The sequence below is a fragment of the Spodoptera frugiperda genome, chromosome 28, assembly GCF_023101765.2.
Source record: "Spodoptera frugiperda isolate SF20-4 chromosome 28, AGI-APGP_CSIRO_Sfru_2.0, whole genome shotgun sequence".
Lineage (NCBI taxonomy): Eukaryota > Metazoa > Arthropoda > Insecta > Lepidoptera > Noctuidae > Spodoptera > Spodoptera frugiperda.
Genome location: NC_064239.1, coordinates 2,488,953 through 2,511,281, shown reverse-complemented (window position 1 = coordinate 2,511,281; position 22,329 = coordinate 2,488,953). Strand labels below are relative to the sequence as shown.

General features: G+C 34.7%; 1 protein-coding gene across 2 annotated transcripts in view; it reads left to right on the top strand.

Annotated features, from left to right (window-relative positions):
* Positions 1-22,329, top strand: part of LOC118264971 (ATP-binding cassette subfamily G member 4) — a 42,853-nt gene that overhangs the window by 1,761 nt on the left and 18,763 nt on the right. The window contains exons 2-5 of one of the 2 annotated variants that reach the window (XM_035577649.2): positions 580-707; positions 12,530-12,647; positions 20,920-21,109; positions 21,463-21,787. In XM_035577649.2, coding sequence (XP_035433542.1) covers positions 580-707; positions 12,530-12,647; positions 20,920-21,109; positions 21,463-21,787 — 761 coding nt within the window. Of the gene's footprint in view, positions 1-311; positions 708-12,529; positions 12,648-20,919; positions 21,110-21,462; positions 21,788-22,329 lie in introns of those variants that run through there. The other variant, XM_035577648.2, reaches the window with a different exon arrangement.

Genomic DNA, 22,329 nt, shown 5'->3' with positions numbered 1-22,329 from the left:
AGTCACTAGCATATAATAATCTGTAAAATCTTGAGTGTCTCATAAAAGGTTACCATTAATATTTTAATTTAACAAGTCCAATTTCATTCTTGAACAAACACAGGTTCTCTAAAAATTGCAGGATGTATGTAACTATTTAAATTCTTCCACACTGTTCTGTTTTCAAAAAGCCTATTTCGCATCACGCAAAACAGAGACAAGGATATCAATATAGTGGAAACTCTTTCATCACAACATACATAGATAAGTCGCGTTCATTGGCTGCAAACATTCGCCCATATGATGCATGGACATCAAGAGGCAAAGTTCACAACTCGTATAGCTAATCAGTGTACGTCACGCCTCGAGCGGCCCTGACTGGAACCGCTCAGTTGAGCACTCGGCTGCGAGCAGTGCGCGCGCGGTCTTGGCGCGAAACGCGCGTCTCTTTAATCGCAATTACTTACTTCTTTGTGACGTACGAATGACCAACTGAGTTTCTTAGTTAAATAAAATCCATTGTGTTTTGTTCAAAATGAAAGTGGATAAAGAATCGTGCCTCCCGGGCCCTGTGGACACTAAGCCGATGTTATCCGACAGGAAAGGGAGCCTTAAGGTGACCATCACCCCGGCACAACATAGGACCCTCACACACTTGCCCAAGAGACCGCCAGTGGATTTGGCGTTCACTGATCTGACGTACAAAGTGCAGGAGGGAAGAAAAAGCAGTAAGTACACTCCTATAACTTGAAAAACAATGATTTTAAACAATGCCATTATGGACAATCCGATAATTTTTCAATAATGATTCCTTTTACGTAAATAAGTGTATTTTAATTATTTGAATAACAAAGATAATGAGTGATTCTAACGATGTCTCAATCATTAATTATGTTCGTGTCAATGAGGCGCTATATACCTATGACCTCAATGTTTATATTTCCTTAAACTCAAGATTACGTTCGCTATTTATATATTATTAACATGGAAATAAAATACGAATAACATGATAAATTGATACTATTAAATCTTACTTCGAGTGCCATTTTTTGTCTTCATTAAAAATGATATTTGCATATGAGGTTCAAGTAAACCTGTTTGCCTTAGACTGCAGAAAAACCTTAAAAAACGGAACATATCTAAACTGAACTTAGCAATTTTTTGTCATAAAACACGTTAATTCAAATGACATTTTTAATTTTTGCCGTATACCTACATACTTAATTATAATTCTTTGAAATCAATCGACTGGTTCTACAGAAATATGCATAATTAAAATAATAAGTACAGAAGACAGACCAAATGTTACGGTAAATGTAACTAATAGCTTTACGTACAAGAAAATGACAATCCTTTCATAAAATTTTCTGTTTGGACCAATCCTAAATTGGGTTTCGGATTCGGATCCCTATTTCCTCATTACTATCAGAAATGGGGTGACCACTTGTGGTCTTCGCTTCACTTTTGATCGGTCCCGATTGTTGTATAATGGGTTACCAAGAGAACCGTTAACATTAACGATCATGTTCTTTTATTCAAATGCAACTTTAGGCTCCTTTACACTGACCAAAAGTCTAGTAAGTACTAGAACTTCTTCCTCTAGAAGGTCTTGATCAGGAGAGAGACTCATTACCTTATCAGTTCCTCATAAACCTCCCTTTGTTACCTCCTTATCTCCGAGTTAATTATTCCTCTCAAACTTGTCTCTTGGCACTGTGATAGCCGTTTTATCGGTCATGTAAAAGATTGTGTCCTTCCATACTTAATAATACACATTTTCTGTAAACACGTTTCTTTGAATGTAGATCGCCTTGCTTTGGAAGCAAAAATTATAATAAATATCGTTCCTCATTTGTTCTTGTTCCATTTTTATAAGAATCTTGAAGAAGTCGAAAAACTTGATGAGGTTTTCATTAAAATAAAGATTATGCCGCAAAAAGAACATACACATGACAAATGTGCATTAGTAATTACTATTATTGATCAGGTACCTTTATTAACTTTGATTTTAGTTTTACAAGTGATTTTATACCCATAGATTAACTAGTCCTTTACTCAAGACTCTTGCCTAATCATAGCATGGAAGGGCATTCCATTATTTCTTTGTTTTCCTGGTTTCCTTCTATGTTAATCATTACTCCATCGAGGATGCCGCGCAGTGTTTACCACGAACCTATTTACATTTAGTATGAAAACGAAATCTTGCAAAACGGTGACTTGCTTAAGTAGTGTCATTTCATCTCACAGGTAATTTGCTTCAAGGAAAAAAACTCTGATGCATATACTCCCTTTTGGTTGCAAAATAAATTTCGGAGGCCTCGCTAAGTAGTGTTAAAAATAAAGAAACTACTGTGCCTCAAATATTTTCGGTACGGCATCCAAATTATTGCAGTCCATTTAAAACCTTTGTTTACCACAATATATTTGCAGTTTCAACGACTCACATCTTTATCCTTGTCAACCAAGGTTGCAAAGACTACCTACTAACTTGAATATTGCGTTTAGATGAATTACCATCGATATCCTTTGCAGCAATTATGAACATTATTATGTTTAACCACTTGACTTATTATAGGTGATTAGTTTTTATCGATATTTTTTAACATTTGTTTGTGCTACGATTCTGTCTCAGTTTTATATCAAGCATTCTGATATTCTTTGCCTTCGGCCTCAAATACAAGGTTAAGATAATCTACAATGGAGACGTCGTCAGCTCAATTTGATACAGAGTTTTGTCCGCAGATCTAACGGTACGTTTGTTCGTAACTAGGTTCTCGTGAAAAGTTTTATTTTAGTCAAGTGAAAGTATGTTTAGAGAGTTTTATGGTTTCGTACCTACACCATTTTTATGAAAACTGTTGGCACGCACTTATTACTCAAGACTATCGTGAGCTTAATATCAAACAGTTTAATGTAGTCAAGCTTAAAATGCATAATTTCTCTTGTCCTTTCAAAATTTCTTGGATTTTACTTAAGCATTTGTAGTAGCGAGGCTTATTATCTTCATTAACTTTGATTTGCTTGCAGTTACTCTATGAAAGATTACCAAGTATGCTAGCCGACTAGTAATTTATTAATGAAACGGGTAAGGAAACACTCATTGTACGTATAGGTAGGCGTACACCAAGCAATTTGCTTCTTCCGTTGTAATTGGTAGTGGTCGTTCGTATTTCTCTGTTATTACTTACAATACTTCTTTGGTCGTGGTTTTCAAGTCTTTGGCTTCTTTCATGTCTGTATCTGTAGTTGTATTTACTTCATTTTCAGTACTCAAAATCATAACTTTGTCTTGTTGAGCCTGTTTTTTGGTTACATTATTGTTTTTATGTCCTTGCAAATCATACAGTTTTTATTTGAACAGTTAATGTTATTTTTTATCAATTTGTAACATATGTATGTCTAATAGTTGACTCATTTCCACATGATATTGGTATCAGTGGCATACATAACTAATTCACCCGGCCTATAGTAAAATATTTTATCGTTACTTGTAAAGAATTGGATTAAGATAACGGATATTTTCGTAACATTGTAATGTACTTTCAAAATCATTTTGTATTGGCCAATTGCATTGTGTTTGATGGAAAACAATATCGATAAACTTTAGACGTAGCTATGATTTGGTATCAGAATTAAAACATTCATCAAATGCTTCATTAAGTAACTTTAGATTTGCTAGAGCATCGTATAGTGTTATTGATTAAAATATCCCCTAATGAGACGATAAACTAATCACGCAAGTATTAAATCTTCAAAGGACAAATAAACTATCTAACTCATTATTCAAGGTAGGCCTTGATAACAGTAAAGAAATTAATAATAATGTTATCTAAATCAACGACATTTTTGCCTTACTTATCTCTTTTGGTGGAATTATCTCTCTTATCGATTTGTTGCTAGTCTTACAAGTTTTCAAAATCAATTTCTTCTCCAAAATATTCAACCACTGCGTTTGTTTTGTCTATTTTTACTTGTCTTGTCTCATTTCTTATCAGCATGTTTGTTATTTCATTTCGTATATTGTTGTTTGAATTATTTGGTTCAGCTATCAGTTTAACTTTTGTTGTTAAACAAAAATTTGATGCTAGGCAAATGTGATCGGCTTCATCCAATCTTTTCAATTTTTTTTAAGTTTCTGGAAATTGTCTCCATTTGTGTAGCTTCAAAGAAGGTTTAATTCTTTGGTTATCCACGAGAACAGTTGCACTGGATGCACTGAAAATTAATAGTAACGTTAACACTAGTTTTTACAATAAAATATCGCATTCTGAAAGTCAAATAGTCACGATGCAAGATATAATTTGGCTTAATACCTTAATCTATTGATAAGAACAGGTAATGCTTATCTATATAGTCAAGGCACGTATTGAGAAACGGACAATTTTAATTAGTATTGCATGGTTTGATTGATAAAGTCCACCACGTATCGTCCGGTCATGGTTTACAAGGGCGTGATAGACAACCGCGCGTGAACAAATATCATTGTAGTGTTTACAAAACTCAACAGTGATATTTTTGTTTCGAATGGATTTGTTATTTTTATATAATTTGGCGCTAAGATTTGCTCCATCGTAGGCCGCATCATCACTTACCATCAGGCGAGATAGCGGCTAAACGTCGACCCATCAAATGTAAAAAACAATGAGTCAATACCAAGCAATACCAAGGCATCATAGAAATATGGTGTGAAATAATAAATTTTGGCTTCACCATGTATGTAAGGTTACCTAAGGCCCTGTTTAACACCCCCTTCTAAAAGGCCAGCAACGCACTTGTAGCTCCCCTGGTGATACTGATGTTTATTGCTTACAATCTGATGTTTTGTCTGCCTGTTTGTCGTCATATCCCAAACAAAGCATTTTGTAAATATTTGCTCATACTGTTTGCTAATATGTTTGCGTTGTCGGCGGTGGCGGCTTTAGGTCAATAATTGAAGTGATTTCTCTTTCAAGATAACTATTGTACATGGGAATATTTATGTTAGTCACACTTTCTTTTATTACATCGGTACTTAACGTCACGCCTTTATTATACACGAAGGGGTAGGCAGAGGTGAAGTTATTCAATGTAAGATCAACTTTTCATCAGTTATGTTAGCCAAGGATATGTTAAAGGTCCTATCAGGTATCAAGTGCAGTGTAAAACTACAATTTCAATGTTTTTGTATTAAAATATCAATTGTATAGTTTAAATTGAAGAACTAATTTGAAAAGGGTACGTATAAGAGTACCTACGTAACTGAGCAAAGATGGAATTTAAAGATGTTGTAGGAAAAACCAGGTCTTCGTAGTTAAATGACTAAGTGAGTACCTACGTGACCATGGTATTTTTGTATCTGCTTAAGTGAAAATTCAAACAAGGAAATGTGAGAATCCATTCAGAATACCTATTTTAAGTTTTTTCCCGTAAACTACAACAGTGATGGTAAATAGATTTTTTTAACCGCAAAAATATTTTACATGTACCAGGAAAACACTAGCATACCTTCAAGGAAAGGTTTATTAAAGGTTACTATGTTTTGGGATAATTAGTTTTTTCTTGACTTTTAATAGGTCAGTATAGACCGACCTTAACCTATTTGAAGATAAGGTCATCAATTATAATGCCTTCAATAATAAGACTATATTTGTATTATTTCATTGCTTCTTAAAATGGCAGTTTCAGTGTCATTGATAATGTGGTCATTTTATGTGATATTTTGAATTCATCAATTGCTTTCTTCCGTTAAGCAATGGCATTTCAACCTGTCTTCTGCATAAAAGGGCCGGAAGAGACCTTTACGCGCTTATTTATGTCATACTCATCGTCCTTAGTTTCTTTACAAGTTTAATCATTCTTTTAGGCCTTCCTTGTTTCCATTTTTTCCTGCTGTGTGATATTTAATTATGGATTTTCAATCCGACATACGCCGTCTTTTTCTTTACTTCTAATTTAAAATTTTCAATGTACCGAAGCTGCGGACTGCCTAGTAGGTTACCGGGGCTCCGGATCGAAAAGCAGGAGTAGAACGGGATAGTTTTTAGTCAGTAAGAGTCTGACATTCCCTCTTGCCTGGCCCAAGACAGTTCAAGTTATGGATGATGGATGATTTTACCCCCTCAAATACCTACATATATGGGCTTCTTGAACGTAATGGTTTGTAAATATTTAGATTTTTGGCCGATGATAATATATCTTTGTTAAATGTTTATTATATTTGAAGTTATCATAACGAAGCAAACGATTGGACGTGAGGATAGCGATAATAGAAATGCGTTTCTAGACCAAGGTTGTAGTTTCTTGGCGAATGACTTAGCCCTGAGAGATTGCCACATTTTGTACTAAGCCATATTTGGGTTTAATGGGTAGATACCTAAAATGTATATAATATGTGTGTTATTTAGGAAAGCTATAATTAATGTGCTATAAATATTGAAGAGGACCTCTTCATTTTAACCGAGGAATGATGTGGTTATTTGCTTGTCTTTCTTCATACTAGTACTACTTAAATAGCTTCACTAACTACCCTACTCAGAGACATTTAATGATTACTTAAACTATTCCTTAGTAACGATGTTGTACCGAAAACATTTGCTAAGGACTGAGTTAAGTAACCATTAAATGACTATGAGAACGGCGGTGGGTGAGTAACAGACAATTGTATTTTGATGTGTCATAAGTTCGCATAGGGATAGAAATACCTGTTATGTTGTGACTATTTCTACACGTATCATACTCGTAATGCATCGAAATGTTTTTTTAAATACAGATGTAGCTCTTTTTAATACATTTCCTATTTTTAATTAAATAGGTAGTTTTATGACGTCAGTGTGATTCAAGTAGAGAACCTACAGGAAAATTACAACTGTTAATGATAATGCAGCATAGGTTATCGACCCAATGACGAACAAAAGGAAGGTAACTGGCCAGACGTGCCAAGAATGAAGTTGAAAGGTTTTATTTAATTGTGAATCTTAACATTTTGATGATAGGAAGTTAACACTTCGGAGTGAAATTGCAATTTTGGCATTTCCTTCTTAATTTGGTTTTAATTTATTATCAACTTTCCTTGTTGGTTTTACTTCACTGGTCTTTCAAAGGTCTTTTAAATGTCAGTGTCATACAATGTGTCACTTATACGGGGATCTACCATTGGTTTAACGAGTTCTTTGCTATTTTTTTTATTTAATTTGATGTCTTAATTTGCCAACTCCAATAATGTTTTGATTTTTGACCACGGGCTTAATCTTTTCATATCTACAGAATGCACTTTTTACTTGTCTATCACAGTGTTGGTAGCACAAATATCTTTGTGAATCTTCAATTGGACTTAATTGGTATTCTAAAATGGACGTTGCCCAAATATTTTTGGTTTTGATTTTCCTTGTATTGAGTAGGTATCTACTTGTCTGACGTTAACTCACGTATTTTAAGCAGAAGGACTAAAAGCCACTATGTAGATAACATATTGTAAATCATAAACTATTATTTTGTTAAGATTATTTATCCAATTAAGTATGTTATTCGTAATTGATGTGTCGACCTTAGACATCATTGTATTTTTTTCTACTAAACGTATTGTTTACTTGGACTTTGAAACCAAGCTTTAAAAATATTTTATCTGTGGACGCTCGAAAAATAACCGCGAAAAATGACAGCTATCATTTACTAAATGCAAACGTATCGGATTTATAACTTTATTAAACGGCAATGAGGTTAAAAATGTATTGAAGGATTTTAACCGACTATAATAGTTCGATCAAAGGCCTTAGTACAAGTTTGCTTTACGTATAAGAGTAAGTGTAAGAACGAAAAACTTATTGGTTGGTTCATTCGTGCCAGCCAATCAGAGCGCCGAACGCGTTCTCGTTTTGTTTTCATTCAACGTATAACAAACTCGTACTGAGGATACAGTATAGTGGCTTGATGTCCTGGCTTCAGTAACTTGTTTATTTAATGTGATATCTATAGGTATATTGGCTTTCATCTGAATTAGCCTTTTCAATCATCATCATATAAGTTATTAGTTTTATTCCGTTAGTAATAGACTAGCTGGTTGATGTGACTTTGTAGATACGTTATCTAATTGACATATTCTACGTGACCTCAATACCGTCTGATGCGTAGGTCATTATTGACTCCATCAAAGCAATTTATATAAAAGAGGTAAATGTGGTTGAATTATTCAAAATTGATTTTAATTTCCTCGTAATTATGATTGAGTATTAGATGAAAGCTTGGTTAGAAGTATACCTTTTCTGTTTTAATGGAAATGCTTTAATTAAATAATCCCAAATACTCGGAGTAAGAACATCAGACTAACTTGATGTATGGCATTGAAAGATGAATGACCATTGCAATGTGCAATTAGTTTTTTTTACCTAATGTGGAGTGGAGTACCTCAGGGGGCGCTCCTGGGTCCTCTTAATAGACCGACTCAGGAGTATGCATTGTATGAAGTATCTAACGCCTATTACGATACATCCTTTGAAGTCATGTCTTTAGTCTACACTTACCATTAAGTATGGAAGATTAGATATGGCTTTCGACAGTAAAATCTTATGAAGAATCTCGTTACTTACATACAATTGACGCTAATTATGAATAATACCCATGATTAAAGCTCAATTCATTGTCTTTGTGAAGTGAGAAACGTAATAATTGTTACTTAAAATAGATATTGCAAGATTAAAATGATTAATTCTAGAAAAAAATATGTAGAACGCTAAAAGAATGACAATGATAGAATTATGAAACGGAGGTATTTTCTTGACATTTGATTAATTTATGATTAGTTATGAGTTGTGTACAATAGTAATTAAATGCACGTTGCTAATTGTAGTGTGTTTCTCGATGATTACTATAGGCTAACATAACACTATAACATTGAATAGACTATAAAAAAGAGAGAACGAAAGTTATCTTTACTAGATAGTTATTTATCGACACATATGAGGAACGATTTCACAAATACATCGAGCGATCACACAAATTGTGTGAGTTTTAGTATACACTAAAGCTCACACAATTTGGTTTCAAGTTGGTGAAGCGATCGTAATAAAAGAAACAGAGATAACAAATGGTCTGGAATAACACATAGGGCACATTTTAATCCATGGGAAATAGGAATGCGGACGAGGCCCGCGGGCAAAAGCTGGTTAACTATATTTTGGTCCTATGAAAGAACCAAAACACATCTATTTATAGTTTCTGATACTACAAAACAAAACAAAACCGTGTGTTGAAGAAACATAATAAATATCGTCCTTTATTATCTTCAGACAAAGCTATTCTAATAATAGCACTTCGTTGAAGACGGGTCTCTTAACGCAGAAAATAAGATTTCTTCATCGTCCAATTAGCTACAAAGGAAAACAATCCTTTACCAACTTCTATAACATTTAGTATTACTTTATCTTGCTATGTTAACGCTTCTTCATGTTTAAAACAAAATATAACTGAATACTAACATAACGCTAAGTTTCTGTCAGAAGAAGTAATCAGACCAATTTCTAGTCTAGTCTGATCTGTCTGTTCTAGGTGTGAGTTCACTAGCTTATGAGCTACTCCACTCTTTATACGACTGAACTTTTTTGTATGAAATGTGTCCAGTGGCAATACATTGCCCATGTTTTTAGACCCTTGAAAACAGTAATTTAGTATTGATAGAATAATGAACTCACTAAAACAATGCTACTATTTGATAAAGTAATCAAAAGTCCACATGTATGTATGTGAAGTGGACTTTAACGCGTGACTAATATTAAGATGAACAAAGGACTATTGCGTACTAGCTGACCCGCGCAACTTCGTTTGCGTGTATCCCGCTACTTCGACAAATACAGTCAACGCACCAACACATATTGGATACTAATTTTCAATTCACAATAACTTCTCTTTCCCTTAACCGCGTTTAAAATATTAAAATGTTTTTTGGTTTCTGTGACTCTTCTTTGATCGCCCCCCCTATCAGTTTTTGGAAAAAATATTTAAGTAATGTACAGATTTTTTTTTGTCTTATATGTATAGATCAAAGTCGTAGTACCTACTTTTTAATATTATTTATAGGGACGCTGCCCCCGCCGCCGCGGCCGGCCCGTACCGTGCCGCAATACTAATATCGTGATATCTCCTAAACTATATGTCTAAATAACACACTGTAAACTGCAAAAATAATCTAAATTAAATGCTCGTGATGATGAACTTACTTATTATGATAAGGATATATGTATTATTGGTTATATCACCAGTTAAACATCACCCAACGAATTAAATGTTTTTTTTAATACAGAAAAGTAGTTTTTGTGACTTAAATAAAAAAGCTGGATATATGTCATCGCGGACTTTTTTGTAGAACTAATAAAGACCAATGTTTTTGCTATACATTGTTCTTACTTGTATCCAACGGTATAAGCGGCGTACGCACAAATGCAATCTTCAATTAGATTTTTTTCTGACTTCTTGGACATAAATCGCTATAACTCAGCTAATATAGTTTCAATGTATTTCAATTATATATAAAAACCTGTCGGAGAAAATACTCTTTCTATTAGTGAAAACCGCATCAAAATCCGTTGCGTAGTTTTAAAGTTTTATGCATACGAAGGGACTACAGACAAAATGGGCGACTTTGTTTTATACTATGTATAGATGTAAAGCTGGCCATTAACATTCAGTGTACATCACATATGAACTTAAGTGGCGATGTACAGAATCCTCTTTATAGTTTTAATACAAGCGAAGAGGAAGGAGGAAGATAGTTTGCACGTGTCGCGGTAGAAGCTATACAAATGTCGTATATTATGAAAAATGGTCGTGATTAATATTGACTTAGTTACGCAAACATGGCTTTGTGTGAGAAATTGTACTCGTATGTGCTAGAGTTTAGTAATGCATTTTATGATAATGCAATAACGCTATGCTGCTATAGTGAAGGATAGATAGGATTGCATGGTTGGCGCAGTGGCTAGGCAACTGTTGTGCAACATGTCGCAGATTCTCTCGCACGGGATAACTTTGTTTGTGATGTTTTTCGTGTGGCTATGATGTAAAGGCATGTTTGTAAACAAACCCAAATACTGGGTGTGTTTGTAATTATTGTCGAATGAACTGTCCCCGTTAGTAATTCCGAACCAATATGATCGTCATACCTTCAAGAATAGAGCATATTTCTTTACTAAAAGATCAACATTTGCAATCACTTGGTGTCTGGTCTGACATCACGCACTTCAGAACTTCTTTATACAATTTAACACTTAGAAATAACTTGTAATAAAATACAAAGTTGTTCCTAAGTTGCATGCAATCTGCAGGTACAGACTATGTGTGAGAAAAAAAACCGGTCGTTTTCAAGGAGATATAATATAATGTAACATAACATCTATGTGTTTCTGTTTACCTGCTAAGTGAAGTATTGTAGGTATAAGTTTGCATTTTGCCATTCTTTAGTGTCTTTTTTATAAGCCGGTAAACGAGCAGACGGATCACCTGATGGTAAGCAATCGCCGCCGCCCATGGACAATTGAAAAACCAGAGGCGTTAAAAGTGCGTTGCCGGCCTTTTGGGTGTTAGGAATTTAAGGGTTGTTGGGGAATCGGGGATTGGGAAGATTGGGAAGGCGGGTACTTGGGCCTCCGGTAACCTCACTCCCACAACGAAACACAAAGTTGGGTTATTCTTCATTTCCTATGACCGTACACATTACTAAGAGGTCATGCTAAATAAATATATTATGCAAATTGTTTGCTGTTAAGTCCTTATTGGTCGAGGGTCGAGACAGAACCGGTAAATTAATTCTGCCGTTCTTTTCAATTACTAGGATCCCTAATGCTACCGACACAGCAGAAACTTAGACAAGTGATGAATGAAGTAATTCTTAAGTAATATCTGATAGCAAACCTATCAGTATCAATAATGACAAAATTTTATTATTATACATAATATCTAGACACCAAAATAAAAAGTTTTATTTTGAGAATTTCGAAAACGTCAGACACGGGTTCTTCCAAAGATGTGATTATATCGTCCTCTCAAACATATAATATCTAAATGTATTTAAGTATAAAGATTTAAGAGTTTTTGCACAGGTAGGTCTGTGAACCGTATAAAAACTCGACCTCTAAGCAACAGCAAGTTTAATAACTTAATGCTTGGTAATTACTTAAATTCTGAAGGTTGTTCGCTTGGATAATCTCATATTTTAATAAGGCGACAATATCCATGATCAAGTTTTGAAAAAATGGAACTAGTTTTGTGGCCAATTTTGTTTGAGGCTACGTGCGAAACAGAAACATCAGCAATGTCTGACTTTTTTTTAAGGATTACCTGATGGTTAACCATCGCCGCCGCCCATGGACACTTGAAACACCAGAGGCGTTACAAGTGCGTTGCCGGCCTTTTGGGGGTTAGGAATTTAAGGGTTGTTGGGGTATTGGGGGTAAAATAATGCACGGAATCACTCACTTTCTTTGCTATTATGAAAATTTTTTGTCTCTTTCCTTTTCACAGGGATCTTTTAAGTTAATATTAAACTTCTTAATATCACCTTTAATCGTTCTTTTCTTTTCCGCAGATGTGAAGACAATTCTCAAGTCGGTCTCTGGCCGACTCCGGTCAGGCGAGCTGACGGCCATTATGGGACCTTCAGGCGCTGGCAAATCCACACTCCTCAATATCCTCACAGGATACAAGTAAGTCTACCATGAACCATTCAATTGTTTGAAGTCGTGCCAATTTTGAACCCTATTTGTCGTATTGGCATGGAGTTGTTGGCTAAGGTGTATTGTACGTAAAGAGATTGTGTTCAAAAAATTCACTTAGCATTAGAATTTGAACTTAAAACGGGATATTTACCTACCATGTTTTTTTATTAACATTAAATAAACAACAACCAAACAACATTAAATAAAAAAAAAACATGGTAAATATCCCATTTCAAGTTCAAATTCTAGTATTAGTGACCATGTCAGTTTAAAAACTTATTTCACTTAGCATGTTTAGGGGTTTAAAGGAGTGTTCGTCTGACGGTCGTTTGTCAAGTTTCTACACATTTCCTTAAACAAAATAAACTGTACTCGTTAATACTTGGAACTCTTACGTCACTTGTATAAAGTTTCCTCAGCATTTTTTTCCGATAAGGTTTTAGGACATAAAAATGATATACTAGTGGTTATAAGGTAAATTGCATAGTATGATGCGACAAATTGATTAAAAGTCAGTTATTTGAAATTGATTACGAAGCTCATTTTACGATGGAATCAGATTTCAAAATGGCGGTGTTTGTGAATTTATATTGCCTTCTACAGAACTATTTGCAGTTAGATGCGATTTTCTAAGAATAGTATTATAGGTGTGTTATAGGTATTATAATATATGGATGGAATCTTGAACTTGGGTATACAATTCGCTACTGGGAATTTATCTCTCAGTGCCAAATAATCAAATGAATTGTTGCTAAACGTCTTACAAATATTCCGGTTTATTTAGACGAACGTAGAAATCGCATATGTGAATATGACGTAGCTATACCTGTCTGGTTTTATTTGCATATAATTTTCTCAAAGCGCCTATTCATATCTACTAACTCGATTATCAACCCTATTGTGTTCAATATAAGGAACACAACAGATTCGGATTTTCTAACACTCTTTAATTACCCTTATACGTCATTCCTAGTTTTACAACGGACTACTTACCTAGCGGGTTTACTGGGGCTTGGGCTCGAAAAGCAGGAGTAGGGACGGGGTGGTTTTTAGTCCGTTAGAGTGACACTCCCACCAACACCCTAAAACCACCTCGTTCTTTCTCCTGCTTTAAGCCGGAACCCCGGTAACCTCTTACGTTGTCCGTGGCTCCGGAAAACCCTCTTACTAATAGGAGATCCATAGTTCAACAGTGGATTATTACAGGCGGTTGATGTTAATACCACTTGTATCAAGATGTTCCAAGTTGACCACTTCTCTCATAGATGTGTGAAGACAATTTCCTACACCCATAAATCTTCTAAGCCATTCACATAGAACTGACAACACTCGTCTCATTGCTTTTAATTACCAAGAAACTCGATACTTGAAGTAATTCTTTTTAATTTATACCTTGTTGTGGTCACGTGTATTCTGGGCCCTTAGTACGAGTTTGCTTTACGTTCGTCAAGATCGAAACGAGAGCGCGTTACAGCGTTCCGATTGGTTGGTTTATGGGAACGGTCCAATCACAGCGCCGAACGCGGCCTTGTTTCGGTTTCGTTAAACGTAAAGCAAACTCGTACTAAGGGCACTGTACTCAACTAATAATCCTTCAAATTCTTCACTGGTGCCATTTTATTTTTAAAACAGGTTTGTAAACACGTACTGTTTCTTATAACTTTATTATAATTATTGTATGTATTGTGTAGACTGTAGGTACGTCATTTAATTCTGTATTTAGTGACGTCTTGGATGTCTCAATGTCACTGTACTTTGGAACTTGACAAAGGGCTTGTAAACAGAAATAAAGGTTGGTTGGTAGCTATAGATAGAGCTGTTGTTTTTGTTCGTAACGGATTTCTTTTATGGCAACCATTGCTAGCGAGTGCAGTGTCCTACATTTTTACTGTGCTTAGTGATTTAATTGATTGTTTTGTTGGTAGTGACTCAATAATCATCATGACTATCATTTGTCGGAAGATGTGTACTGTTAAACCGGGATAGGGCAACCAATGAGCCATAATTCGTGTGTGTCACGATGGTGGGTGTACAACTGTACATATTTTAAAAATATATCATTGTACTGGTGAAGGTGCACAGATTTTTCAAGAGAGGTACATAAAGGGACACAGAAGGTACCAAATAACTGTAATAAAAGGCAAATCTGGAAAATAAACCCGCTATCCTGACACACACCATATTATGGTTTGAGAATTTTAGTTAGGGCACCGACAGTTTATAGCTGTATCTTTCGTTTTCAAATTGAGGGTGTCCCAGCCTCCCATGTCCTGTGATGTATTGGATTTTTTTTTAAACGTTGGCCCACATTAGGATTTTCTCCTGTGTCGTGGGTGCGTTTACAAACATACAAGTTCACATACACATGATAACCAGACCCAACACAACAATTTGTGGATCACACAAAGAGTTGCTCCGTGCGGGAATCGAACCCGCTACGCGTTGCGCGGCAGCCAGTTGCCCAGCCATAATTTATTGTATTGTAGATTTCTAAATTTAAGATACTCCATCATGGAACCGTCACGGATCGTTAATGATGAAGTACCGTTGCCATTTATGGCAATAATAAACCAATATCAGGGCATTAATTGCTCACGTAGACATTTAATGTGATTGGTAATTTACAATAATTAGTTAATTGCTTTCAAATAACCGTTTATTATGTACCTAATGACAAACATTCCTCCCTATTAATTGAACAGTGGCAATTGACGATTTTTCCAATATTATTGCTTAGCATTTATAGTGTATGTAATGATTCTCATAAAGCTCTTTATGTCGAAGCATTAAGGTAGTTTTTGTAACCGAATTATGATACCTGCGTCTGAAGACCTTTGCAGTTGACAAATGGTTCTTAATGTGAGTCTTATTATCGTTAAAACAAAGGTTAAAATTCCTTCTAATGAGATCGTGTATGTATAGAATATTACTAATCCGTAGAACAAAACAAATAATATTGTTTTCATCATCAAACCGGACTCGTTTATCAAAGCCGTAGTAAGTGGGTCGAGCGTCCGAGCGCGGTCATTTACGCAGTACTATATGTATTGCAAATGTTTTTGTACATATAATAATAATATATAAAGACAAACAGACATGGTCGGATTTTACGATTTCTAGAACTAATAGCTAGTCGTCGCTTCTTTCTGTTTTAACTCTATTCGCTTGTTAGCATAACACTTATGTCTTCTTTTTCCTTTGTCCTCTTTCAGTCTTTATGTCGTCTTACATCAAACTGGCGCTAAAATTAGAGTGAATTTCCAAAAAAACGACGTGTTTACGTAGATAGAAGTCAATCATTTATACAGATTATAAATATCCCAGAAGACAGAAAAGTCTAACGCGATTTTTTGGTTGAGTATTTCGTTTAACCTTTAGTAAGCCGGGAGCCTAGAACTAAGCGAAACACAATGTGTTTTCTATTGTGTCTCATATACCGACACTCAAGAGGGTAAACAACATAGCTACCTACATGTTGGTACAACATTTATTTTCTTGAATTAAAAGAGTTGCCTATGTGATGTTACGCCAGAGTATACATGTCCATCTCAGTTTCTTCATACAAAACCATAGAGTAATTTTTACGTGTAATTATGTGTTTGTAATATGCGTCGTTACGCTACAGAAATTAGGTCGGTTTTTGTTTGTCTGCGTACCTTAATTTTCGCAATTTTAACAGTAAATACGACAAACCGCAAGTGCGTTGATGAGAGGTGTATAATGGAAAGTAACAGTAGCCATGAATGTTGAATTCTGGAAAATTACAGTAAATATTTACATTGAAGGTAAGGACGGGACAAGTTTTTATAAATCTGGTGCATAGCATATCACAGAACACATCTCTGGTGGAAAAACACCCTAAGAGTTGCGAACAAAATGCTCCCATCTCAATTCATAGAATCAATACGGTAGTTTGCTAATAGTCAAATTCAATACTTTTATCGTAATCAAAAATGTTAGTTTTCTATGAATTTTGTAGGAGATTGCAAATTATGACGTCATAATTTTGTGCGTCAAATTATTTAGTAAGTATGCTATTTGACTCAAATAAAGTTCTCTAAAGTTAGCTAGAAATAAATAAATAAGTATATCGTCAAATTAATGAATGAAAGTACGATTATTTTGGGATATTTTATTATATTGAAATGTCAAAATAATTAATTTTTGACCTAGGAAACTACCCAATTCTATTTCAGTTTTGTTCCATTTTCAAAAACAAAAGAATAACGTGTTAGACCAGTTTAGTTTTTATTTAGGATCAATAATTATAAAAATAACAAGTTAAAATGGCGACGGAATATTTTCCTATCTATTGACGTCACTTGTCATATAGTCGCTGGTTTTTTTTTTTTAGTTGAACCCAAGGCCTTGTGTAATTATGCCTAGTTAGACCACTATTTTAAACTGAGATTAATATAAAAAAGGTTGGGGTCGGATTGACACCTGTTTTTGACACACAAATTAATTATTGTGTTATGTATGTATCAAGATAATGTGATGATATATAATAGTTTTTTGATTCAAACTATAAATTAGTATAATATCTACACTACTAAGCTAGGATTTAGTCTAAGAACAAATTAAATAAATACAAACCACTCATCACATTCAACACAGCAGTTTCGCAGTGAAAGCTTGACAAAACAAACAAACAGTTAGGTACTTTCGCACTTTATAGTATTAATACAGCTATATTATCAACTAACAGACGTATAAGTTGTAGTTCTACGAACATATGCTTGTAAAAAACTTTAAGTGAGGGAGAGGTTTGATGGAAAGTTCGCAACGCCACTCACTTAACACACATGCGCAGTGCAGCGAAAGAAAGTCGCCGCCATACTATGGTAGGTACTAGGTAAAGCAATCATGCAAGTAGAGCGGATTATATTGCAAGACATAATATACACTATTATGTTCTGTGTGGAGTATGTGTATACTACTAGAATGTATGCAAATTGTACACACATGTATATAATCTATGTTGATTAAACAAATTAAAGATTATTTGAAACGGACTTTTTAGTAATACTTTGTACAGTTTTGAACACGATGAGGCAAGGATGAGATGGTAGCCAAGAATAGTGTATACTGTGTGGAGAAAATTCATATGATTTCATTTAAACCATATATTTGTTATCTTCTTGGCTGACAACATACGGAAAAGTAGCGACATAGGTCCAGTAGTTAAGCCGAGTGAGGTTTTGTGAGGTTATTTGAACACTCTTCACAAATTTGAAATTGCAAAAACCGCGCCACATGTTTATAACATTTCTAGACAATCTATTTTGTTTGAAAAGTAATTGTTTTAATATTTGCTGAAATATTTAGTTGTATTAAGACAACGAGTACTACTTGTAGATTCATTTCATTTAAGTCATAAGAGTGATCTCTACTACATTACACTAATAACTATAGCAAAAGATAACGTAGATATTACAAATAGTAATTTTCCTCTAAGATAAACTGCTCAGTCGTTATTAATGAGTATGTCAATCTTAAAGCGATTTACCGAGACATAGAAACAATACATTGACATTGACACCCGTGTGTTTGGGATTCCCAAGAAAATACGACTAAGCAATATCGTACGTAATCGTCAAAAAAAAAGGTTTTACGTCAGTTTATTTCGTCTAAAGATTTTAACATCAAATCATTTTCGTTTGTGTAGTAAAGTTCCTTCCTCCTTCTTTAGTTTTCCTTATCATCAAATCAGCCACAGACTACCACTACTGAGGGTTTGGTACGAGTTTGTTTGTTTAACGCGCACTCACATTGGCCGGGTCCAAATAACTGACCAATCAGAGCGCCGAAATAAGCAGAAAATATCAATTTTTTGTACTTACTTAATTTTTAATCCTTATAATATTTGCTATTCATGTTATATGTCACAAGAAAGGTCATAAGCCTTGCAGTACATCGAACAGTAACCTAGACTCCAATGTTATTGACAATTTCGACATCGAAGACACCAATAATACTTTGTCCTACAAAATGGTTACAAATACTTACATTGTTTTTGGGTTTTTTTCTGCAGAATGTTTAAGGCAATGACCTTTGTAACACTGTATATAGCATTAAGTAAGTCCTTACTTGACAAAAATGACATTGTCCTAAAATGTCAAAAATAGGTCGATGGTCGTCCGTTTTATATTGCGGATGCACTTGAGAAAAGCTTATGGCGATAGAATTCTTTAGTCTTATGTATCTTAAATATTATCATGCCATTACTACATAACACCATGCGTTATGAGTATTCCAACCAAGCAATAAAAACTACAATGCCCAAAACAGTAGTATCACAATTAGGTGACTTTAACAGATTCTGATACCGACCGTTTATAGTACCTACATAAAAACATACCGGCCGAATTGGGAACCTCCTCCTTTTTGGGAAGTCGGTTAAAGGTGGCAAAAGCACTTTATATAAGACTACTTACTATTCACCAAAATCATCAACCGCTGAGTATAATCTTACTCCGATTTCTGTCATAATTTTCGGTTTACTGTTCACTGATAAGGCCACCTATTTTATTTTCAAAGGCCTAGCTTACTGTCCAAGCAAGTATCATGTCCTAGTTTACCGATGCATTAATTAATAATTTGTTTCCATCGATTAGATAATTCGTAGTATCGCATAGGTAGGTACAGGCTGTAAGGCCACTGGGTGAACATGTCAATGCCAGGTCTTGCTATTGATTATATCGTAGTTATTTCCAACATTGACGCGAAAACACATCTAATCTCCATACTCAGTCATTTAATGGTTACTTTACCCAGTCCTTAGCAGTTGTTTTCGGAACAAAATCGAAACTAAAACGAAAAACTACGGAAGAAACTAAGTAAGTGTGGCAGTTTATTTTATCATAGTTGCCCAAATAAAAAGATAACGTAATGGAGACTAGTTCAACAATTTTCTTCTGTGGTCTTTCACATCAATATCATATTATTATCGTAACGCATTTTGTAATAAATTAGAAAATCTTTTGATTCAAAGCTTGTTAGAATCTAAATTAGTAATCTTTTCACGAATACACGGGATCACCGCTTAGTCATTTTTTATGACTCAAAAATCTCATAATAAAAAATCTATTTTATTTAGAGTACCGAGGATAAGTGTCGAATTGATTATACGGATGAGTAACAACACTAATATTGATAGGACAACATTCACTGATAATATTTGGACAGTATCTACTATTAGTCATACATTACTCTTAAACTGTCATAAGTCCAAATAAAAATCGGATTCTGAAGTTAATTGTGTATTCAAGATTGACAATGTTTAACATAGCATTTGTAATAATTGAATAGAAATTCACACTACAATTTATTAAAATAATTATAAAAAAGTGTACTGTCTACTATTTCACTTGTATATTTAACTACTTAATTTGGTGATTAAATATGTGTATAAAAAAAAGAATGATATTACTAGATACTACTATTTTGAATAGTCAACTAGCCATGTGGTATGTTTATCGAGATACTCAACAATTTCTACAATAGCCTTACTTTTAGCATAACAATTATAATATGTGCAAAGTACTTAAGTTAATATAATGAATTATTTAACTATTGCAGTAAAGTAGCGGTATTAATTAACATTTATTAGTGTATTTGAAATCCTTCCTTATTTACTATTGTTTACTGGCTTATCTAGTGACAAAATTCTCAAAAATCGCAGAGAATTTTGAACCTTATTATCTGTGCCGGTGAACTTAAATGACACAGAACTTTGGCCCTTATTGAATTGATATCCACAACACAACAAGGCCTCAATTTGTCTATTCCAAGGATTACAGACTTGATTTATTTGAGCATGCAGCGTTAGAAATCTGTGTATGATATCAGATATCTTTTTGTCAGTGTGTGTGTGAGCCATATAGTTTCGCCTTAGCAACATCGTTCAAGAAAATAACTGTTAGTTTATTGTATAGATACGCCTTTTATCTCTAAAGGGGTAGGCAGAGGTGCACATTATGGCACGTAATGCCACTGTACACACATTTTTCAGCATTTATATTAAAACTCCCATGTAATAGGGGGTGAGCCTATTGCCATATACTGGGCACAATTCCAGACTCCGTGCTACCACTGAGAAATTTTCGAAAAACTGGATAAAAGCCCAGTAATATTTTGGCCGATCCAGAAATCAAAACCGAGACCCCTTGCCTGCACTTGCAACCACTCGACCAACAACGCTGGCAGTCCGTTGGTTTATATAATTTCCATTCAACTAATATCTAATTATCTTCCTCAGGACATCAGGTATGGAAGGCAGTATCACAGTGAATGGCATGGAGCGCAACCTGTCAAGTTTCCGTAAGCTGTCCTGCTACATCATGCAGGATAACCAGCTGCATGGAAACCTGACTGTGGAGGAGGCCATGGCCGTGGCCACTGCTCTGAAGCTCCCCAGTGCTACCACCAGCGCTGATAAGGAAGAAGTGGTATGTTATTGCTGACTTTTAGGACATGAGAGATTTATGAGAAAAATCATGCGTTATTGAGAGAAGAAAAATTTATAAACCTGCTTAGTTTAAAGTTTTAAATAGTAGATGATTAAGAAACCTAGAAACCAACACTTAAATAAAATGTTGATTGTTTATTATGTGATCCAAAGGCTTCAGGTATTAATTTGTACATGTCATTTTATGTTACTAAGTACAAAATTGAATTAAAAATGTTATCACTATCACTAAGTAGCCATTGATAAACTATAAGTATGGTTTATTATACCATAAGCATGGTTTATCAATGGCTACAGCAGACGTCCAGTATCTCATGCCAATACTCTTTCCAGATCCACGAAATCTTGGAAACCCTTGGTCTATCAGAGCACCACAAGACGATGACCTCCAATCTCTCAGGAGGTCAGAAGAAACGACTCTCGATCGCCTTGGAGTTGGTCAACAACCCTCCTATTATGTTCTTTGACGAGCCCACTTCGGGTCTGGACAGTTCTTCCTGCTTCCAATGCATATCTCTGCTGAAGACCCTGGCTAGAGGTGGCAGGACCATCATCTGCACTATCCATCAACCTTCGGCGAGGTTGTTCGAGATGTTCGACCACTTGTATACGTTGGCTGATGGACAGTGTGTGTACCAGGGAAGCACTGGAAGGCTTGGTAAGTTTCTTTCATTTTTATACGTTTTTATATGTAAAAGTAACCAGGTTTACCTCTATATATTGGATACATGGAGAAGAAATGTTTTTATTAAGACGTTGCCTAGGTATATGGCCACATAAATGAGTATTTTAGCCTTATTTAATAAAGAGATAAACTAAATTCTTACTTAGAAATGTAGATAGAGCTATCTACTACATAATAAAATGACTTTCCTGTAATATATGGACACAAAATAGTAGTTATGAGTCAACAGCTGTTATATATACATTTATCATTGTTTGGTATCGCAATCAGATAACAATAAATCTCTCGCAGGTGTTACCTCAGAACAAAAAGATGACTAACTTTATTACTACAAACTAAAGCACCTGTTCTAAATAATAGGTTAGCTAATAACATTTTCTCTTAATCATAGTGGCGCTAGTGTAGCTTTTGGTCTTATAGACCAATTGAGCAGTTACTAATGGCAAATCATTCTTTTGCTGATTGAACTTATATCACTTACATTACCATAGGATTTTTAATAACTTTTATTGGAC